This window comes from Nelumbo lutea, chromosome 3 (assembly GCF_056320005.1).
Source record: "Nelumbo lutea isolate HS-2025 chromosome 3, American lotus-T2T, whole genome shotgun sequence".
In the NCBI taxonomy this organism is placed as follows: domain Eukaryota; kingdom Viridiplantae; phylum Streptophyta; class Magnoliopsida; order Proteales; family Nelumbonaceae; genus Nelumbo; species Nelumbo lutea.
Window position 1 is genome coordinate 91,342,813 of NC_142686.1, and position 19,735 is coordinate 91,362,547.

Sequence of the window (19,735 nt, forward strand, 5' to 3'; positions counted from 1 at the left end):
TTATGATTGACATCCCATTAAATATGTCAAATTTGCAAGTGATACATCGGGTCGGTTTTAGTTCGGATTATAATATGATAAACCGTAGCTAAACTGAAGTATCGATTTCTCTATTTTTTTTTTCTAATCAAAAACTGATTGATCATTTTTCAGAACCAATCAGATTGAGTTGAATTGGGCCGGTTTGATCGGTTTAATCGATTCTAACTATTTTGTGAACAGTGAAGGATTTATATTCTAAAAATCCAACCCACTATAGGCCTATAGGGGAGGGTACAGGTTGAGAGGTCAAGGGACAACACAACAGTGAAGGGTTTACAAAACCCTCCCTAATCCCATCCCGAATAAGCCCTGTTAATAATAGAAATTACCAGACCAGTCCCAACCCATAGACAACACAACTAAATTAGCAGGCCAAAATCTTGTAACCCAATAAGCCCAAGTGATAATTGAGCTAGCTCTGGGTCTAGAAATTTTATCAGATTCCGTAGGATTCGAGTAGGAATTGGGCCTGTATGTTTCGTTTTCTTTTCTTTTTTTTTTTTATTGGTTCTGGAAATGGATCTATCCTAATCCGGATCCAACCAACCGCCTAATCACACCTATAAACATTTGTTGATCTTTACTGAATAAAAGTAGTAAAGATGTTCAAATAGGCAAAAATATAAGTTGGAGGCTTGATAATTCACTCAATTCAATCTTACATAGTAAAGGAAGGCATCTGCATTAGTATCCAAAAGGGGGAAAAAGAAACTAAGAAAACCTCACATATTCAATATAGACGTGGGAAGATGGTTTACCAACTGCCCTCATATAGCAAAGCAAATCCTAAATCAAAGCAGAGCCAAAACCAACAGCACAAGCACTAAAGTCAATACACCACTCCAATTTCTTTCGGCCCCAGAGAGCGCCCACACCCGAATGTCATCCACCACAGGCCCACAGAGGGAGCTATGGTCATCGGTTCTTGTGTTGTAATACACGCTGTAGAATGCCACCCGTGTCCTCTCGGCCTTGGCTGTGAATGTAAGGTTTGTAGTTGCAAAGGTCTCATTTGCCATAGGCAGGTAGTGGATGTTCTGCGCTTGGTCTCCTGCAAAGGCCATGACTGCCAAGGGTAGTTGGCAGGAGTCCCCTGCATGTCCCAGTGAAAAGGAGAGGCTGTATTCCTTCTTGGGTGTGGTCTCTACCATCTGAGAGATGATACCCTCCTTTCCAGAGAGCAGTTCAATGGCTCGTTTGCCTTGGGGAACAGAAAAATGATTCACATCAATGTACCTGACAGCCCTGTTGGATTCGACGATCCAGCCGGGCAATGAGGATGTCTCTTCGTCGAGGTTTGTGGGTAGCAGAACGCCCAGGGACCCATTCTTGAACATCCATGGGCCTTCTTCAAAGTCACCATTAATGACTACATGGTCTGAAACATGGAAGAACATGAAAACCCAAAATAAGCAAATCGATCAATTCAATGTTTCTCAAGGGAACAATCACCCAATCTATGTTACATTTTGATTGTAAATTTGTAATCCCTGTTTGAGAAATGAATAGAACAGCAACTTACCTTTGGGCTTATCGGGTGTGAAGAGCTTTTTTATGGCAATGTCATCAATAATTGGCCCACAAGTGGGATCATCTTCCATGCCAGGATTCCGGAACACCAAGTGTCCATCTTCCGAGTCGGCCTGAAAGGCCCATGCATATGAATCCCATCCCTGCACACTGTAGAGGGTCTGGAGATCGATGGTCTGCGATGCCGGGGGTACAGATACATTGAGAGATTCCAACTGGGCACATGTCCTTGCAGCACTGAAGGTGACAGAGTATATTGAACCCTTTTCAAGCTTAATGTCCTGGCTTATCTCTGCATCATTTCCTAGCCTTACTGCATGTACACCTTGAGGGACTATAAGGATCATTCCACCTTGTTTTTCACCTGATTCAACCAATTCCACCGTTCCATTTGTATTCCAATCAGGAATGGAAACTGGGCCATCTCCAACTCCAGAGAATCCATTTGATGGGACCTTCTCAAAATCACCATTCACAAGTGGACCTGCAAATCAGCAAATTCATGTTTGTCCTGGTCATTAAAACACTACCAACTACCAAGTACGATTTCGAGACTGTTTAAAACTTAATTTTGCAGTATAAATAAAATACACCCCGAGATGCACCCAGAACTAGCTTAGGATTGGACTTGTTTTTCAAAATAGATTGGATTTGCCCAACCAATAGGGTTTTCAAATCAACTGGATGAGACAAACAGACCAGGCTGGACCTGCTTAAAAGTTAAAACCAAATCCAAAATATCTAGAACCGTGAGGATTGTCCTAGCCGGGACCACACCTTCTGGTAAACCGGTCTAGATATAAACTTGCCCACCCTTTTCCCTTCATAGAATAAAGGCAGAGGGAATCTGGGACCTATGAAACCACATCCTAGGGGCTAGGTCCCTGGAAACCATCAATTTCTATGCATGATAACAAAGAGGTCTTTATAAGAGCAATCGATGAGTCGGCAATCATTTCACCCAAGCATGCGGACATCTCTCTCTTTCTCTCTCTCTCTCTAAAATTATATTCTGTCATGAAACCTAATAATGAGAGAAGGCAATCAAGAGAGACCATAGCATGGATTTGAGGTACTCTGATCATTATCACGCGTTTACAGTGTCATCATATAATGACATGAAAGTAAAGAAACGGTTTGGTGCCAACCCCTGATCGGCTGGCTGGTCCCTAAAATGTATAACCATGGCTCATATGCTTTAATTTCATTTGAAACCTAGCCACAGCCCCATGGCCCATGAGCATGGGCATCTATGCTCATATACTCCCCTATCCTATGGGGGTCTTTCACTCTACTACCTAAGCTCCATTTTATGCAAGATTTCCCTCTGAATAATCACAAACAAATAAAACACTTGGGCGTGACGGAAAATAGCCCAACAATCCTTGTTGGTTATTTTCTTCCCTAAACAGGGCAGATAATTCCGTCCATTTACTTAACCCTACTAGTTGGGGGGAATTTGTCACAAAATGAAACTTAGGTAATTGAGTTACACACCCCCATGGTATAATGGGGCATATAGAGTAAAATATTTTATTTAAAATTCGAGAAATCACGAGAGCAAAAAAGTATTCTTATTTCATAGTTTACCTACAACTTAGAGTCCTCTAGCACAGAGCATATTTCCACTCAGTCACTGAGGCGTGAGGATTTGTTTGCGAGGGAACCCTAAAACGCGTGAAAGGCTGAAAGCAAAAGAAGCGTCAAATGCCCCCTTCAAATAAGCACTGGGGTAGATGGTGGGACCCCACCTTGTGCCAAGAAAATATTTGGACCTTGGACTGTTCTGGTCAATTGAAATCTTAAAACTTGGATGGAGCAAAATGGGACGATAACTTATACCATAGAAGTATGTCCTTTAGTGGGATTTGGGAATCTGGGGACATGAGGTTGACAATTAAGAGTATTGGAATGCCCAAAAACCAGTAGGATCTCAGCCTGTACCCAAAATAGTGTATAAACAGCACAAAAAGACACAGTCACAGACAGCAGAGCTGGTCCCTAAGAATAACCCTGTTTAAAAATTGGATCTACCACAGCTAGCTTATAAAAAATAAGGAACTTTTACAAAGATAAAACCAGAGGCAAATGTCTTTTTACTAGGGGTATGAAACGGGTCGGAATTTAAATCGTATACAGACCCAAGTCCGGATGAGAACAGGTCCTTCTGTGCAACTGCAAGTAGTAACCCAGTTGAAAATGACACAGCAGCTATGACCCAAATGTCAAAAGCATGAGGAGTTCAGTTTAATCTGTGTCTTGCTTCCAGCTTAGCCTGAGAAGCAGGAACTGCAGACTGCAGTGTTCCCTTGTTATTAAGGAAAGGAGAGGAATCATGGAGCAACTACTTTTGACTTAGGCTACTTTAGCTTAACTTCATATAAGCTAATTTTGCCAAATGCAGCTCAAGCAAAAAGCTAGTAATGGACCCAGCTGGTTGAGCACCTACCTAAATGTCAAAAGCATGGGGAGTTCAGTTTAGACTGTGTCTTGCATCCAGCTTGGACTGAGAAGCAGAGCAGCTGCAGTGTTTCCTTGTTATCAAAGGAAAGGAGAGGAATCATGGAGCAACTACTTTTGACTTTGGATACTTTAGCTTAACTAGATATAACCTACTTTTGCCAAATGCAGCTCAAGCGAAAAGCTAGTAATGGACCCAGCTGGTTGAGCACCTACCATGGCTGGCTGATACTTATTGAATGGGGGTCCCAAAAAGCTTAAGATGCATGACTGCATTGATGGCCTGATGGGCAGTGGAGAAGGTGAAGACTAAAGAGTGGAGGAGGGAACAGGGATGTGAGGTACGGGTTCATCTAGGCAATGGCCCCGACTGGGCTTGGTGTGGCGGACCATCTTGGTCTGGCTCCACCACATCAATGCCGGACCCGCACCGCCTTGGGTAAAAAATAGTACAATCGGAAATCATGACTTCATATTCACTCGTTTTCTAGGGTCCCATTTTTTGGCAACTTGTCTTTGACGAAGAGAAATGATCTTTGAAAGAAAAAAGAGTTGGAAAGAATCGGAAGAAGTAATGGGTGACAGTGAAAATTTCCAACCAGTGATGAACAGATGAAGAAATGTAGAACAAATAGAAAGAGTATTAAGTTTTCATTAAGTTTGCTATAAAAAAAAAAGCACTGAACTCTTTTGTGGATAGAGACCGACTATATATAAGACCTTATTTGCTATAAACACTAAAATTTTTAACTGCTAAAAGGAGATAAGTCCTTAAAATAACGAATGTCAAATACAGCCTTAGTAACCTTTCAGCTTCTCTTCAATGAACACTCAGACATACTTGAAATAATTTTTTGGATCTTGAACTTGTTTTCAGATGAAACAGGAAAACAAGAATAATGCAGAAAGAGAGAGAGAGAGAGAGAGAGAGAGAGAGAGAGAGAACCGACATTGATCTGATTTCCAAGCTTCAAAGCGTGCTTCTCAATAATGCAAGAAAAAGAAGTAAAACCAAAAACTCTTGGCAGTATCTGGAAAACCAACAATGGAACAACTTTGATCGACTCATCCTTTTAAAGGGGAAAAAAAGAAACAATCCCAGTTAAGAACAAGAGAATGGCAGAAAATCAGTCCGGAAGGTTCTACTTGTGTACTAAGAACACTTCAAAACCAGAAAAAAGAAGAGGAAATTCCATCAAGAGACAAGTGAATTACTCCAATGAATATAAATATAACTACAGACTCACGACGAGCTTCGGACGGAACTCAAAGAGTTAAAATGGGAGAGAGGGAGAGAGAGAGAGAGAGAGAGAGAGAGAGAGAGAGGGAGAGAGAGAGAGAAAGAACATACCATCTTCAACCGCGGCAAAAACCAAGCGAGCAATAAACAGAAGAAACAGTGGAACCCATCTGCTGCAACTCGTGCTCCGAGCCATTTTCGAAGGCCAAAGGCCAAACCCTCCTCCCTCGCTCTTTCTGTCTCTACTCTCTCACTGAAAAGTGAAGAACAAACGCAGGGAATGAGGGGAAGTGCGGGGGGGTCTGGCCCTTTTATCTGGGTCTTAAGAGAGCATGAAAAATGTTTTCAAGTAGTAATTTTCTTTATGTAATTCAAAATTAAAGCAGAAGATCACTTTAATTTTTCAATTTTACCAAAACGGGTCTCTTTCTCTTTTAAAATATAAAAGAATTCCCTCTTGGCTTTTGCCCTCTCGGTTGGCGTTCTGCTCAAGTGCTCAGTGTTCACACTTCGCACTGATATTCTTCCGTGTTTCGCGATTTGTCTCCTTCGCTCCCTCCCTCCCGGCTCCCGCCATTCTTTGACAGCGACGGAAGCATCCCTCGCAATTACTTTGGACTTGTAGTCTATGGACTATAGATGATAGTGTTTGTATATAAACCAAAAACGTGGTAACTGAGTCCCACGCTGGTATGGTATGATCATCGGTTTCATGGTTCATCAACCATCGGGTTTGGATTATAGACCATATTTTTGGTATGGAAAAAGGGGATTCCCAAAAGTAACACGGCTTTGAAATGGCTTTGACTTGAGGCACGTTCGTTATATTCCTGGTCGTGTTCTCTCCCTCTCAATGAGAAAACGAGAAAAAGCAGCAGAGCAGTGCTGAGGTACGACGACAGGGCTGATTTGAACTCCTCCATCCTTTGTCTACTCGGTTCGGTTTTAGAGCTGTTTATTGGCCAGGCCGGGCTTTTTGTCTCTATAGTAACAGAATATATTCAGCCTGAGCCCAAGCCCGATTCAACCATTGGGCCAAGGCCTTGAGCCCGAACTGACCCTTATATAAAGTCTAAAGTTCGGTTAGAAAATTGGAAAAAGATTTTTAAAATATTCTTTTATTCAATAATAACAGTTTTATTTATATTCAAAGAGCTTAAAACCTAAAACAGTAATGAATGGTTTTACTATTACTTGAAAAAAGAGAATAATAATAAAGAAAATATATTATATGTATATTTTTATTATATAATACATTATTAAGACGAGCTTAGGCTTGGGTCAGGCTTTTTTGGGAGAACTTGAGTTTGCCGAAAAAAGGTCGGGCCTGATGTTTTAGGCCCGAACATGAACCCGCAAGCTTGAAATCCTATCCAAGACCAGCTTAGATCGGGTAGGGCCGGGTTGGCCCATTGGGCTACGTGACCCATGAACAAGTTTACTCAGTTTATTACTAGTCTCTAGTTTATTGTTGCCCAACCATTGCTTCTCTTTTTAGTTTTGGGTAGAGGTGTAAAGGGCATCCCATGCTTTTGGCAAGTCGGGTTGGGCCATGCTTAGTACCTCTGAGATACTTCATAGGTCCAACCTAGCACAGCCCAGGCAGTAGGGGTGATCATGGGCTGGGCTTTGCACTTATGATAAGGGTTATAGCTTAGGCTTGGGCCCAACCCGGCTTGGGGTTCCGAGCCTGAAACATAAGCCTTAGCCCATGTCTATATGGGCCCAAGCCAAGTCGGGCCTGATTCCGAGTCAATGTCACTCATATATAAAACATTACATATCTATATATTAAATGACATAACATGCATATAACCTTACTTTATACATTATATAATATAAAATATTACAAATTATATAAATTATACATGTCATGCTATAATATTTATATATAAAATATATAATATAATATAAAATAACATGTATACATATTTATACATTCTACACAAAATGTGTAAGTTTAAATATATGCGGGTCAGGTCGGGCTTGAAGTATTAAGCCCAAGCCCAGAATTTCCGAGCCGGGCTGAAATGATCACCCCTACTAGGTAGGCTCGAGCTCGGCCGCGGATCAGGCCAAGCCATGAGAGGTATATTTTTTTTAAAGATTTGAAAAGAAAGTAATGAAAATTTGAAAATAAATTAATAAAATAGACAAAATAGAAAAAAAAAACTTGAAATTTTATTTTATATGAATTTTGATGTATACAATTGTTTATATATGAAATAATAAAATGAAATTAAAAAATTATAATACAATTGGAATAAAATAGTATAATAAAATTGAAAATAAAGATATATATTAGTATATTATATATTATTTATATATAATATATATGGGTCGTGTTGGCACATAAGCCATGGGTAGCATGGCCTGCTCGGTCATGTCGTGCTATGCTAGCCCATGGGCCTAGAAACCTAAGCCCAACACGACCTGATTTACATCTATAGTTTTGGGTGGTGATATAGTAGGTGTGCAAATGGATCGGATCATGATCCCATCCAAATATGATCCTATTTTCCGAATTCGAATACCCTCTATTAGATTTTTGGATCGGATTGGATAATAGGATCCGATTGAATTCAAATCACCCTTAACTTATATATTTATAAATATGTTTATATTTTATAAAATAATATGTATATATTGATATATATATATATATATGATGAAAATAGTTGAAAAAATGCATATATATATTTTATTTTTTTGATATTTGATATCCTTAATGGTTTTGGATTCAAATCACCATTTGTGAGTTTTCTTCAAATAATGTATTAATGCCTTTAGAATTTCAATCGATCCGTTCGCATACCAAGTGGTACTCTGACTGGCAATACGAACATCATTTGGATTTGGGCTGTCAATCGATTTTGAAAAATTGAAATCAGATCTACGGATTTAGGTGGTGTTTGGGTCAATTTGAGTCATTTTCTTCAATTGACCCGACCTAGTTGGTTTACTTATTAACTAAACCGAAACCAATCGACCCAAACATGAAGGGCCAGTTTATCGGTTTAGTTGGTTTTTATATATATTTTGAACTAAAATATTTATTTATATTTAAGTTTATTTCTTTTTAGTTTTTATGCAAAATCAAATTTTATATTTAAATCGATTAGTCTTTTATGCAAAACTGATTTTTTGTCAATATATATTTAAATTTATAAAAAACTGAATTAAATATTGTGCCATTGTATTATATTTGTATTGGTTTTACTTTTTAGTTTTTATCATAAATAACCATTTTTTTCCAAAGTTCAAATAAAACACAAATAAAATATAGCATCATTTAACATATAGGGTAGGGACTAATTAATAATTACTTAAACATATAGGATTGGTTCAGTTCGGTTTGGTTTCGGTTTTATGAAAGCCAAAACCAAACCATGTTATCAATTTATTTTCTCATACAAACTGAAACCGATTGGTGGTTTTGAAAAACCGACCAGCTTGGATTGAGTCAGGCCAGTTTGGTCAATTTGACATTAAATATGAACAACCCTATAAAGACTTAAAAGAGATCTTCATGTGTTTGTTTTTTAAATATTTCTTCAGTAAAACATCTCATATAAAAGAACACGATCATAGAGTGATAGTTATGAGTTCTACTTCATAGTTATTCTTTGTTTCAGATCAAGAACTCCTAATTGACTTGAATGATAGGACCGTTTGGCTTAGGAACCATCCAGGCAACCAGTTCTGTTTTACCCCAAACCTGGCCACTGGCTAAAAATCGTTGAATCAGTCAACGACCCATTGGCCTAGGTGGTTAAACCGTCAACCCGTTCAATGGTTTTGCCTTTTTTATTTTTAATTTATTTTTAATTTTTGTTGTCAAAACGGGCCATCCGTTCGAACCAAATAGTCGAATCGTCGATCTGGAAACTGGTGGCTAGAACGATTTTGTTTCTGTGTCATTTTTTCTAGATGTCAATAATTAGACAAAATAACTCTATAGTCATGGTCATGGGAAGGGTGGACATTGCAAGGGATTCCAAAACCTTGAAAGATAAATCCAAAGTGACCTTGAACACAGAAAAAAATTGGCGATAAATCCACCAATTGGAAAAACCAAGGAAAAAAATCAAAAAATCGAGTCCAAAGTTCTGCTTTAAGATGAAGTTAAACATACATGCAATCAAAGAAAGAGACAAAGCAGGATCGTCTTGTACGAAAAAAAAAACATTGCACAAGAAAACCCAAAGAAAAAACAAAATGGTGGTAAAGCCCCCCCCCCCCCCACACACACAAGCAGAAAATGAAAAAAAAGGAACATACTGCACATGATCGAATAAAGCCCATAGTAGAAGAAACCTTTGAATAATGAAATCCAAATGCATAAAAAACCATGGTTTTCGAACTGTCGTTGACCCGGACAAAGGACATTTCGGCCCACGAACCATCTAGGCAACCAGTTCCTTTTAACCCTAATCCCAGTCCCTAGACAAAAACCATTGAATCGGTCAACAACCCATTGATCGGGGTGGTCAAATTGTCAACCCGTTGACCCATTCAATGGTTTTTGGTCATTTTTTATTTTTTAATTGGGAACTGTCCAAGCAACTGGTTCTGTTTTATCCCAATCCCGGTCCCTGGCCAAAAATCGTTGAATTAGTCAACAACCCATTGACCCGGGCAAATGAACCGTTAACCCGTTGACTCGTTCAATGTTTTTTGGCTGGTTTTTTATTTTTTTTTAATTTTTGTTGTCAAAACGGGTCATCCATTTGAACCGGATGGTCGAACCATCACCCTTATATATGTATATATTATAAACATATTTACTTATATATATATATATATATATATATATATATATATATATATATATATATTTTATAAATATGTTTATATTGCAATGTTTGTAAACTTTTTATAAAAATATTGATATATATGATGAAAATAATTAAAAAAATACTTATATTTTTTTTGCTTTTCTTTATATAAAATGTTATGTTCTCCTTTTGTTTGAATAATTTGTACAAGTTTTCAAAACTTGAATTGGTTAAGATTAAATTTGGATATTTGATATCATTTCTGAGTTTTCTTCAAATAATCTATTAATGACTTCAGAATTTGAATTAGATTGGATTAGATTTAGATATCTAACATCGGTTAACGGTTTTGTATTCGAATCACTATTTTTGAGATCTGAGCAGATCTTTGGATATGTTTTATTGGATCGAATTCAGATATACCCTGATTCGAATCCAATCGGATCCATTCACATCCTTAGTGGTACTTTGACTCATAATACGAGTATCATTTGGATTCAGGCTACAGTCGATTTTGAAAATCTGAAATCAGATCTACGGATTTAGGTGGTGTTTGGGTTGGTTTGAGTCAATTTTTTCAATTGACTCGACCTAATCGGTTTACTTATTGACTAAACCGAAAGTGACCAAACCAAACATGAGGGTTGGTTTGGGTTGGTTTATCAGTTTAGTCGGTTATATATATATATATATTTTAAACTAAAATATCTATTTCTAAATATCTATTTATATTTAAGCTTATTTCTTTTTAGTTTTTATGCAAAATGAAAATATAAATTTAAATTGATTAGTCTTTTATACAAGACTGATTTTTTTGTCAATATATATTTAAATTTATACAAAATTGAATTAAATATTGTACCATTGTATTATATTTGTATTGGTTTTACTTTTTAGTTTTTATCATAAATAACCATTTTTTTTCAAAGTTCAAACAAAACACAAATAAAATATTGCAATATTTAACATATAGGGTAGGGACAAATTAATAATTACTTAAACATATAGGATCGGATTGGGTCAGTTTATGAAATTTGAAACTGAACCAAGTTGTCGATTTTTTTTATCATACAAACCGGCCGATTGGTGGTTTTGAAAAATCGGCCAAATCGGATTGGGTCAGGCCGGTTTGGTCGGTTTGACATTTAATATGAACACCCCTATAAAGAATTAAAAGAGATCATCATGTGCTCGTTTTTTAAATATAAAAGAACATGATCATACAATAATAGTTCTGAATTCTACTTCATAGTTGTTCTTTGTTTCACATCAAGAACTCCTAGTTGACTCAGATGATAGGACCGTTCGGCTTGGGAACCGTCTAGGCAACCGGTTCCATTTTACCCTAAACCTGGTTACTAGCCAAAAATCATTGAATCAGTCAATGACCCATTGACCCGGGTGGTCAAACTGTCGACCCGTTCAACGGTTTTGGACTTTTTTGTTTTTAATTTATTTATTTTATTTTTTAATTTTTGTTGTTAGAATGGGCCATTCATTGGAACTGGACAATCGAACCACCGATCTAGAAACCAGTGGCTAGAATGGTTTTGTTTTTGGGTCATTTTTTCTAGATGTCAATAATTAAACAAAATAACTTTATAGTCATAGTAATGGGAAGGGTGGACATTGCAAGGGATTCCAAAATCTTGAAAGATAAATCCAAAGTGACTTTAAACGTAGAAAAAAAAAATGACGATAAATCCACCAAACTGGAAAAACCAAGGAAAAAATCAAAAAATCGAGTCCAAAGTTCCGCTTTGAGATGAAGCTAAACATACATGCAATTAAAGAAAGAGACGAAGCAGATCGTCTTGTAAGAAAAAAAAATATTGCACAAGAAAATCCAAAGAAAAAACAAAAAGGAAGAAATAAAATTGTGGTAAACCTTAGATTGTTTTGGAGGATCTTGAAGAAGAAGACCAATCACAAAAAAAAAAAATCAGAAAATGAAAAAAAAAAGGAATATATTGCACATGTTCGAATAAAGCCTACAGTAGAAGAAACCTTTGAATAGTGAAAATCCAAAAGCATAAAGAACCATGGTTTTTGAACTGCCTTTAACCAGGACGGACGGACATTTCGGCCCAGGAACCATCTAGATAACAATTCCGTTTTACTTCAATCCCGGTCCCTAGACAAAAACCATTTAATCGATCAACAACCCATTGACCAGATGGTCAAATCGTCAACCCGTTGACCCCTTCACTGGTTTTTAGCCAATTTTTAATTTTTTTAATTGGGAACCGTCTAGGCAACTGGTTCTGTTTTATCCCAATCCTGGTCCTTGGCAAAAAATCGTTGAATCGGTCAACAACCCATTGACCCGAGCGATCAAACCGTCAACCCGTTGACTCATTCAATGGTTTTGGTTGATTATTATTATTATTATTTATTTTTTGTTGTCATAACGAAACGTCAGTTCAAACCGGACGATCAAACCATCGACCAAAAACCGGTTGCTAGAATGGTTCCAAATTCGGGTCATATGAGTTACATGCTCAAATGACATAATACGTATGATACTGCTTAATGGACCTCAAATACTCAATTTTTTATTTGTAATTTTTGTTATTAGATCGGGCCATCTGTTCAAACTGACGACCCGAAAATTAGGTGAAAGATAAGATATATAAGATTTCTTATATTTGTTTCTTGTAATTTACGAATTTTCAATGAAGAATCTCTTTTATATATATATATATATATATATTAAAGGGAAATATTACTATTTGGCGAAAGAGGAGACCACCCCTTTGAGGTCAAAGTTTGTATAAGTTGTTGGCATTTGTGAAGAAAAAGGAGGAATAAAACAAAAAAAATGGAAAAATCTTTCACTTATTCCAAAAACATCTAGTAGTCATAATCTTCCAGCGTAGGATGTCTATGTTATATGGTTAGTAGTAATGCAAATGCTAACCAACATAACATAGTATACCAATTTGACCTAATTAGACACATCAATGGACGTTGCAATTTATACCTCTAAAATTAAGTACGAGAGAAAGTAGAAAGTAGGGGACACGTGTCACAAATAGAAGCAACACATGTAAAGCTTATAGAAGCCCCCATGTTGCCATTTTGCTTTAAGAATATACTTACGAGGGGCCTTGTTGCAAAAGTGTTAGATTGGAATTATAATATTTCTATTTGCTATATAAAAAAAAGATAATAATTTTTAATAATAAACTTGTAATTATAAGTATCTAAGTTTTGAAACTCATATAAAGACTTAGCTCGTTTTTTTAAATATTGCTTAAGCAAAGTATCTCATATAAAAGAACACGATGATAGAGTGACAGTTCCGAGTAATACTTCATAGCTATCCTTTGTTTCATATCGAGAATTCCCAGTTGACCTGGACAATAGGACCGTTTGGCCCAAGAATTGTCTAGGCAACCAATTCCATTTTATTCCAAACACAGTCCCTGGAAAAAAATCATTGAATCAATCAATGATTCATTAACCCGGGCGGTCGAACCGTCGACCCGTTCAACGGTTTTGGTCATTTTTCTTATTTTTTAATTTTTGTTGTCAAAACGGGCCATCCATTTGAATTAGACGGTTGAACTATCGACCTGGAAACTGGTGGCCAGAACGGTTATGTTTTCGGGACATTTTTTCTAGATGTCAATAATTAGATAAAATAACTTTGTAGTCATGGTCATGGGAAGGGTGGTGGATATTGCAAGAGATTCCAAAACCTTGAAAGATAAATCCAAAGTGACCTTAAATACAAAAAAAAAATGGCGGTAAATCTACCAAATTGGAAAAACTAAGGAAAAAAATCAGAAAATCGAATCCAAAGTTCCACTTTGAGACAGAGCTGAACATACATGCAATCAAAGAAAGAGACAAAGCAAATTGTCTTGTAAGAAAAAAAAATTGCATAAGAAAACCCAACGAAAAACAAAAGGGAAGAAATAAAATGGTGGTAAACCCTAGACCATTTTGGAGGATCTTGAAGAAGAAGAGCAAATACAAAAAAAAATAAAAATAAAAACAAAAGCAGAAAATGAAAAAAAATGAACATACCGCACATGCTTGAATAAAGCCCATAGTAGAAGAATCCAAAAGCATAAAAAACCATGGTTTTCGAACCGTCGTTGACTTGGATGGACGGACATTTCGGCCCAAGAATCATCTAGGCAACTGGTTCCATTTTACCCCAATCCTGGTCCCTGGCCAAAAACAGTTGAATCGGTCAATGACCCATTGACTCAGGTGGTTGAACCGTTAATCCGTTGACCCATTCAATGGTTTTTGGCCATTTTTTTTAATTGGGAACCATCCAGGCAACCAATTCCGTTTTATCCCAATCCTGGTCCCTGGCCAAAAATCATTGAATTGGTCAACGATCCATTGACCCAGGTGGTCGAATCGTTGACCCATTGACCCGTTCAATGGTTTTTGGCCGTTTTTTAGTTTTTATTGTCAGAATAGGCCATCCATTCAAATTGGACGATCGAACCATCGACCTAAAAATTGGTGGCCAAAACGGTTCCTTTTTCAGGTTGTATGAATCACATGCTCGAATGACATAACACGTATGATACTGCTTAATAGACCTCACACACTCAATTTTTTGCCTATAATTTTTGTTGTCAGAACAGGTCGCTCGTTTGAATCGGACGATCGAACTGCCATTTTTTATTTTTTATTTTGATTGGGAACCATCTAGGAAACTGGTTCTGTTTTACCCCAATCTTGATTCCTGGCAAAAAACCATTGAATTGGTCAACGACTCATTGACCCAAGCAGTCAAACCATTGACCTGTTGACCTGTTTAATGGTTTTTGGCCTGTTTTTATTTTTTAAAATTTGTTGTCAGAACGGGCCTTCTGTTCGAATCGGATGGTCGAACCGTCGACCTGAAAACCGATAGCCAGAGCGGTTCTGTTTTCGGGTCGTATGAGTCACACGCTCGAATGGCATAACATGTATGATATTGCTTAATGGACCTCAATCACTCAATTTTTTGCCTGTAATTTTTGTTGTTAGAATGGGCCGTTGATTTGAACCAGACAATCGAACCATTGACCCAGAAAGCTGATGACTAGAACGATTCTATAATTTTTATTGTCAAAATAGATTGTTCGTTCGAACCGAACAGTCGAATCGGCGACCCAAAAAATGGTGGCAAATAAGATATATAATTTTCCTTATATTTATTTCTTGTAATTTGAGAATTTTCAAGGAAAAATCTTATAAATTAATAAATGTTTTTAACCAAAACTATCATATTATCTATTCAATTTATCCTTTCACAAATAAAATAAGGATAAATATAAATAAAATAGAAAACCTTTCTATGTTATAAACTCGATTCAGAAATAAGAAAAAAAAAAAAACCAGAACCGACTGTACTCAATTATTAATCAAGACTTACAAAATCAAAACCGATATAATCGATTTGATTGTACCCATTAACAGTCCTAAGCATGCAGATTAATAGCCGAAAAGCCATGATTTCTAATCAAACGGCTTATTTGTTAAAAGTGAAAACAATTGTTATGGTGGTACATGCCATCAATCCACCCTTGTATTAAAGGTTCCGATCAAAATGGTTCAAACCATCGATCAAGAGTGCAAATGTAGCTGCTCTCCACTTGTTTAATTCATCAGATTGAGTGGTCGCCACATGGGACGTTATCATTGGTTTCAGCTAATCCGATATCGATTGTAGTAGTCCATTACTCATGTCCCAATACCCAATATCGATATAGGGAAGTCTGCCACGCATATGGAAATAAGGGGATTCAGTGTTTCTAAGTGTGGTGGGCCGGCTGGCTGAAGGACAAACATGTTGGGGTTGGGGAGGTGAATGTTAATTGCCCAATCCATTGACCATTTCCTCTTCAACTGCTTTTTTCGTGCTTGATGTTCATCACTTCACCTACCACATTCACCAAGTCATGACCCTCTAAGCTGTTTTTAGCTTAGTTTGTTAGCAATGCAATTTTATTTGTGTTGATAGTGTAAATGAATTGAATGTAATTTTTGATTTATTTTAGTTTGTTTGTAATGTAAATATACATATGATAAAGTAAAGTTTGAAGCAAAGAGAATTAAAATCCCAAACAAAAGTGAAACAAAATTTGCCCTCTTTTAACTTGTAATTTTGTGTCTCATACATTTGTACTAGTGCAAAGGACGCCAGTTCCTTAGTCCATTGGGATTGGGTCATTTAGTAAACTTGGCACATCGGCATTTTCATTCTCATCTTCCTGTTTACATGGTATACATTACAGGCATGGTTTTCAAAATAGGACCAGACCGGACGGTTGGATTGGAAAAACTGGGAATCGATCAGGCGATCGGTTCTGTTTTTTCCCCAAATCAAATTTTTGCTAAAAATCATTGATTTTGATCAACAAACTGCTGATCCGGGCAGTTAACCGTTTGAACCATTTGAACGATTTTGACCATTTTTTTTTTGTCAGAACAAACCATTTGACCCGAGAATCAGACCCTTAACTGGTTCGTTCTCTAAATCGGTTTTAAAAACCTTGATTACAGGACAATTAAGGGCTAGGGAAAGACAAGAATCTGTACATAAGACTCAGTTTGGAAGCAGTACAAGTATAAATATATATGACATAAATATATATAAAATAATGCAAAATATAAAGTTTTACACGTACATGTTTATACTTTAAAATCTCGATTACAGGTGCAAGTGCTATGAGGTAGGTGCGAGACACATTCTCCCAGGAGCCAGGATCATGTTGAGAGATTATTTGGGATTCCCTCCCAACAAACTGTTCCAGCACTCTTCCAACATGATCAGTAACGGTACATTTCACCAGGATTCACCCTACTACACGTAATGTATCCATACTTTAAACCTTACATTTTATCTTATTTTTAGTTTTTTATTTCAAAATTGACCTACTTTTGCATTTTAATTATTAAAAATATATTTATTAAAAACACCTTTAAATAGGTATAGGACCCACCACGTATCATGTATGAGATGTCCAGATGCAGATCATACCGGAACTTATTGAAACGGTTTTTTCTTGCGAGGAGATCCGGACACCCTCACTGGCCATCTCATCGTCGGCTGTCATCAACCTTCTTCAATTCATGGGCAAATTAGTATGGAATCTAAAGCCATAAATTAATGGGCAAAGCACTTTTCACTTTTTTGACTACTTGCTTGTGTATTAAAATCGCATTGATCCTTAAAGGTTTTATGTCGTTTTTTCTTTTTCATCTCTTCTTGAACTCCTTTTTCCTTTTTTTTTTTCTTGCTTTGAATCATTGAAACCAAAATCATTTTAAATTCAAATCATTCATGCACTTGCTTTTTAATTTTCTTCTCAAGTGCATCATATTTTGTTTTGTAGAAGTTTTCTAAATTAGAATCTAAAACTGCTTCATTGGGTCTTACTAGGAGAAAGGTCACCTCATTACAAGACTTCTCCTATTTCATATCCCAACATCCTTTGCTGATTTAAGTAAACACTCTGCACAAAGAGAATGATTTAACTACATAGTTGTTAAAGGCCTTTACTATTTCAACTTGTCCAAATATGAAACACTTTAGTCCTCTTTACATTTCAGCTTTTTAGGACATTGGGTTGCGTTTGGTTCCTCAGTAGGTTGTTATTAGTAAGTAATTAATTAACTTGTCAAGAAGCAACTAATCAAGAAAGTAACTTACATCAGTAAAAAAGATGGGTCGGTTGGGCCTTTTTGGCTAAGTAGAGAAGTTGAAGATACTAATCCTTTGGTCTTGTTCCGGTAAAACTCATATATGGTTGGTAGAATTGTGCAGTAAGAGATCTAAGAACCCATATGAGGATAAGGCATTCACCTGGAAAACTCAGCCTGGTTTGAAGGACTTAATTGGCTGAATAATTTTACTTCCTTTGGAAATGGTAAATCGGTAAAACCTCTCTTGAAGTTTCTGACCATGGCTGAAACCTTTTTGAAGTTTGGTAGTTGTAATTAACTCCTACAGTTACTTTTGACCAAAACGTTTATTTTTCAAATTTTTTCGCTACTCTAAATCTTTCCAATATCTTTTCTGAAATCGATTTATTCTCAAGTTTGCCCTTCATATCAATGATAGCTTAAAAGTAAAACTGCAACTTTAAACTCTTTTATTGTTGTTCATAAAGTTTGTATTGTTTTTTTTTTTTTTTTTCATATAAAACCAACCTCAATTGTAATTGCATCGGTAGTTTGAACATTTTTGTGCCAGAGGATTCTAATACAGGGGGTTTACTTGCAACCAAGGTTTTAAAAACTGGACTGGATTAGACTGGAAACGGAACCATTTTGGGGACTGGCTACAGGTAGGAATGGAAATGGGGCGGGTTCGGGGTGGGGATCATATTCCCCGTCCCCGACCCCGATTATAAAAGTAACCCCCATCCCCGTCCCCGTCGGAGATAAAATTTGTCATCCATCGCCGATCTCCGACGGGGATGGGTACCCCGCAGGGACCCGAATCCCCGAAATTTTTTTAGATAACAGTATTTATTTGAGGAATAAATTTACTTAAAATAAATAAAATTTTAAATTATAAATAATTTTTTAAATATGTTTTGATATATATATATATATATATAATCGTGTTGGGGCAGGGCGGGGGCCTCAATCCCCATCCGCATTCCAAACCCCATCGGGTCGGGGAAGTCGGGTCCCCATCGAGGGTGGAGAAAATTTCCATCCCTAGTTACAGGGTCAACGATCCAATCATCCAATTCGAAAAGACAACCTGTTCTTATTTATAAAAATAAATGAAAATAAAAAGGTCAAAAACCATTGTCTGGGTCAACAGGTCAACGGTTGGACTGCTAGGGTCAGTGGGTTGTTGACCAAATCAACGGTGTTTGACCTAAGAGCGGTTTTAAGATAAAACAAAACTAGTTGCCTAACTGATTCCCAAGTCAACCAGTCCGACCGTCTGATCTGGACCAGTTTTCAAAGCCATGCTTGCAATAACTATGCCAGAAAATTTAGGAGGAGATTGCAATTACCAAACTTGTGGAGAGGTTTCAGCAATTTACCCTTTTGGAGAGGGAAAATCTTCCATTATGCCAATCCACCCGATGTTAAATTGGTCGAAAGGCATCCCCTATATTGAGAAGGGGTATGTTTAAACTGTAGAACATGTGTGCACTCTATCACTAACCCCTTAACAAAAAATTAGGTCCAGGACAGGAGGACCCTTCACCCGTCCCTTGCTAACCCCTATCAAATCCTTTTTAAGGAGAAATCCTAGTAGGGCTGTCAATGGGTCTGTTCTACGATTCTACTCTATTAAACCGAACCAACTGAACTGATTTTATTGGTTCTGGTTCTTGCCTGTTCCAAATTATTAAGATCCGAATCAATTATTAATTAATAATATATAAAGGCTTACTAGTTCTTTTTTTTTAATTTTTATTATATTTTATCTCTTAAAGGATAAATTTGATAAATAATATATAATATCATTTTGGTTAAAAGCATTAAATTTATTAACATGAGAAAATCTATACCACCAGAAAGACATCATACCAGAAAGGCTTTAATCAATAAAAACTCCCTTGTGAATTTTGATGAAATACCTTCTGATTGGTTATCACTTTTATGAGACCAGTTGATTGATTAAAAGTTTTTCTATGGAAGTCGAACCCTATTACCATGTAAACAATTTACTATTTTACTGTCATTTTAACATAAATAA

General features: G+C 36.7%; 1 protein-coding gene across 1 annotated transcript; it reads right to left on the reverse strand.

Annotated features, from left to right (window-relative positions):
• Positions 1 to 653: 653 nt before the first annotated feature.
• LOC148866845 (choice-of-anchor C domain protein, putative (Protein of unknown function, DUF642)) lies at positions 654 to 5,900 on the reverse strand. Its single transcript, XM_088978403.1, has 3 exons — positions 5,384 to 5,900; positions 1,565 to 2,056; positions 654 to 1,420 (listed from the first exon to the last, which is right to left on the reverse strand). The coding sequence occupies exons 1-3, from the start codon at positions 5,466 to 5,468 to the stop codon at positions 834 to 836; spliced, it is 1,164 nt and encodes a 387-aa protein (XP_088834529.1). The 5' UTR covers positions 5,469 to 5,900; the 3' UTR covers positions 654 to 833.
• Positions 5,901 to 19,735: the final 13,835 nt, after the last annotated feature.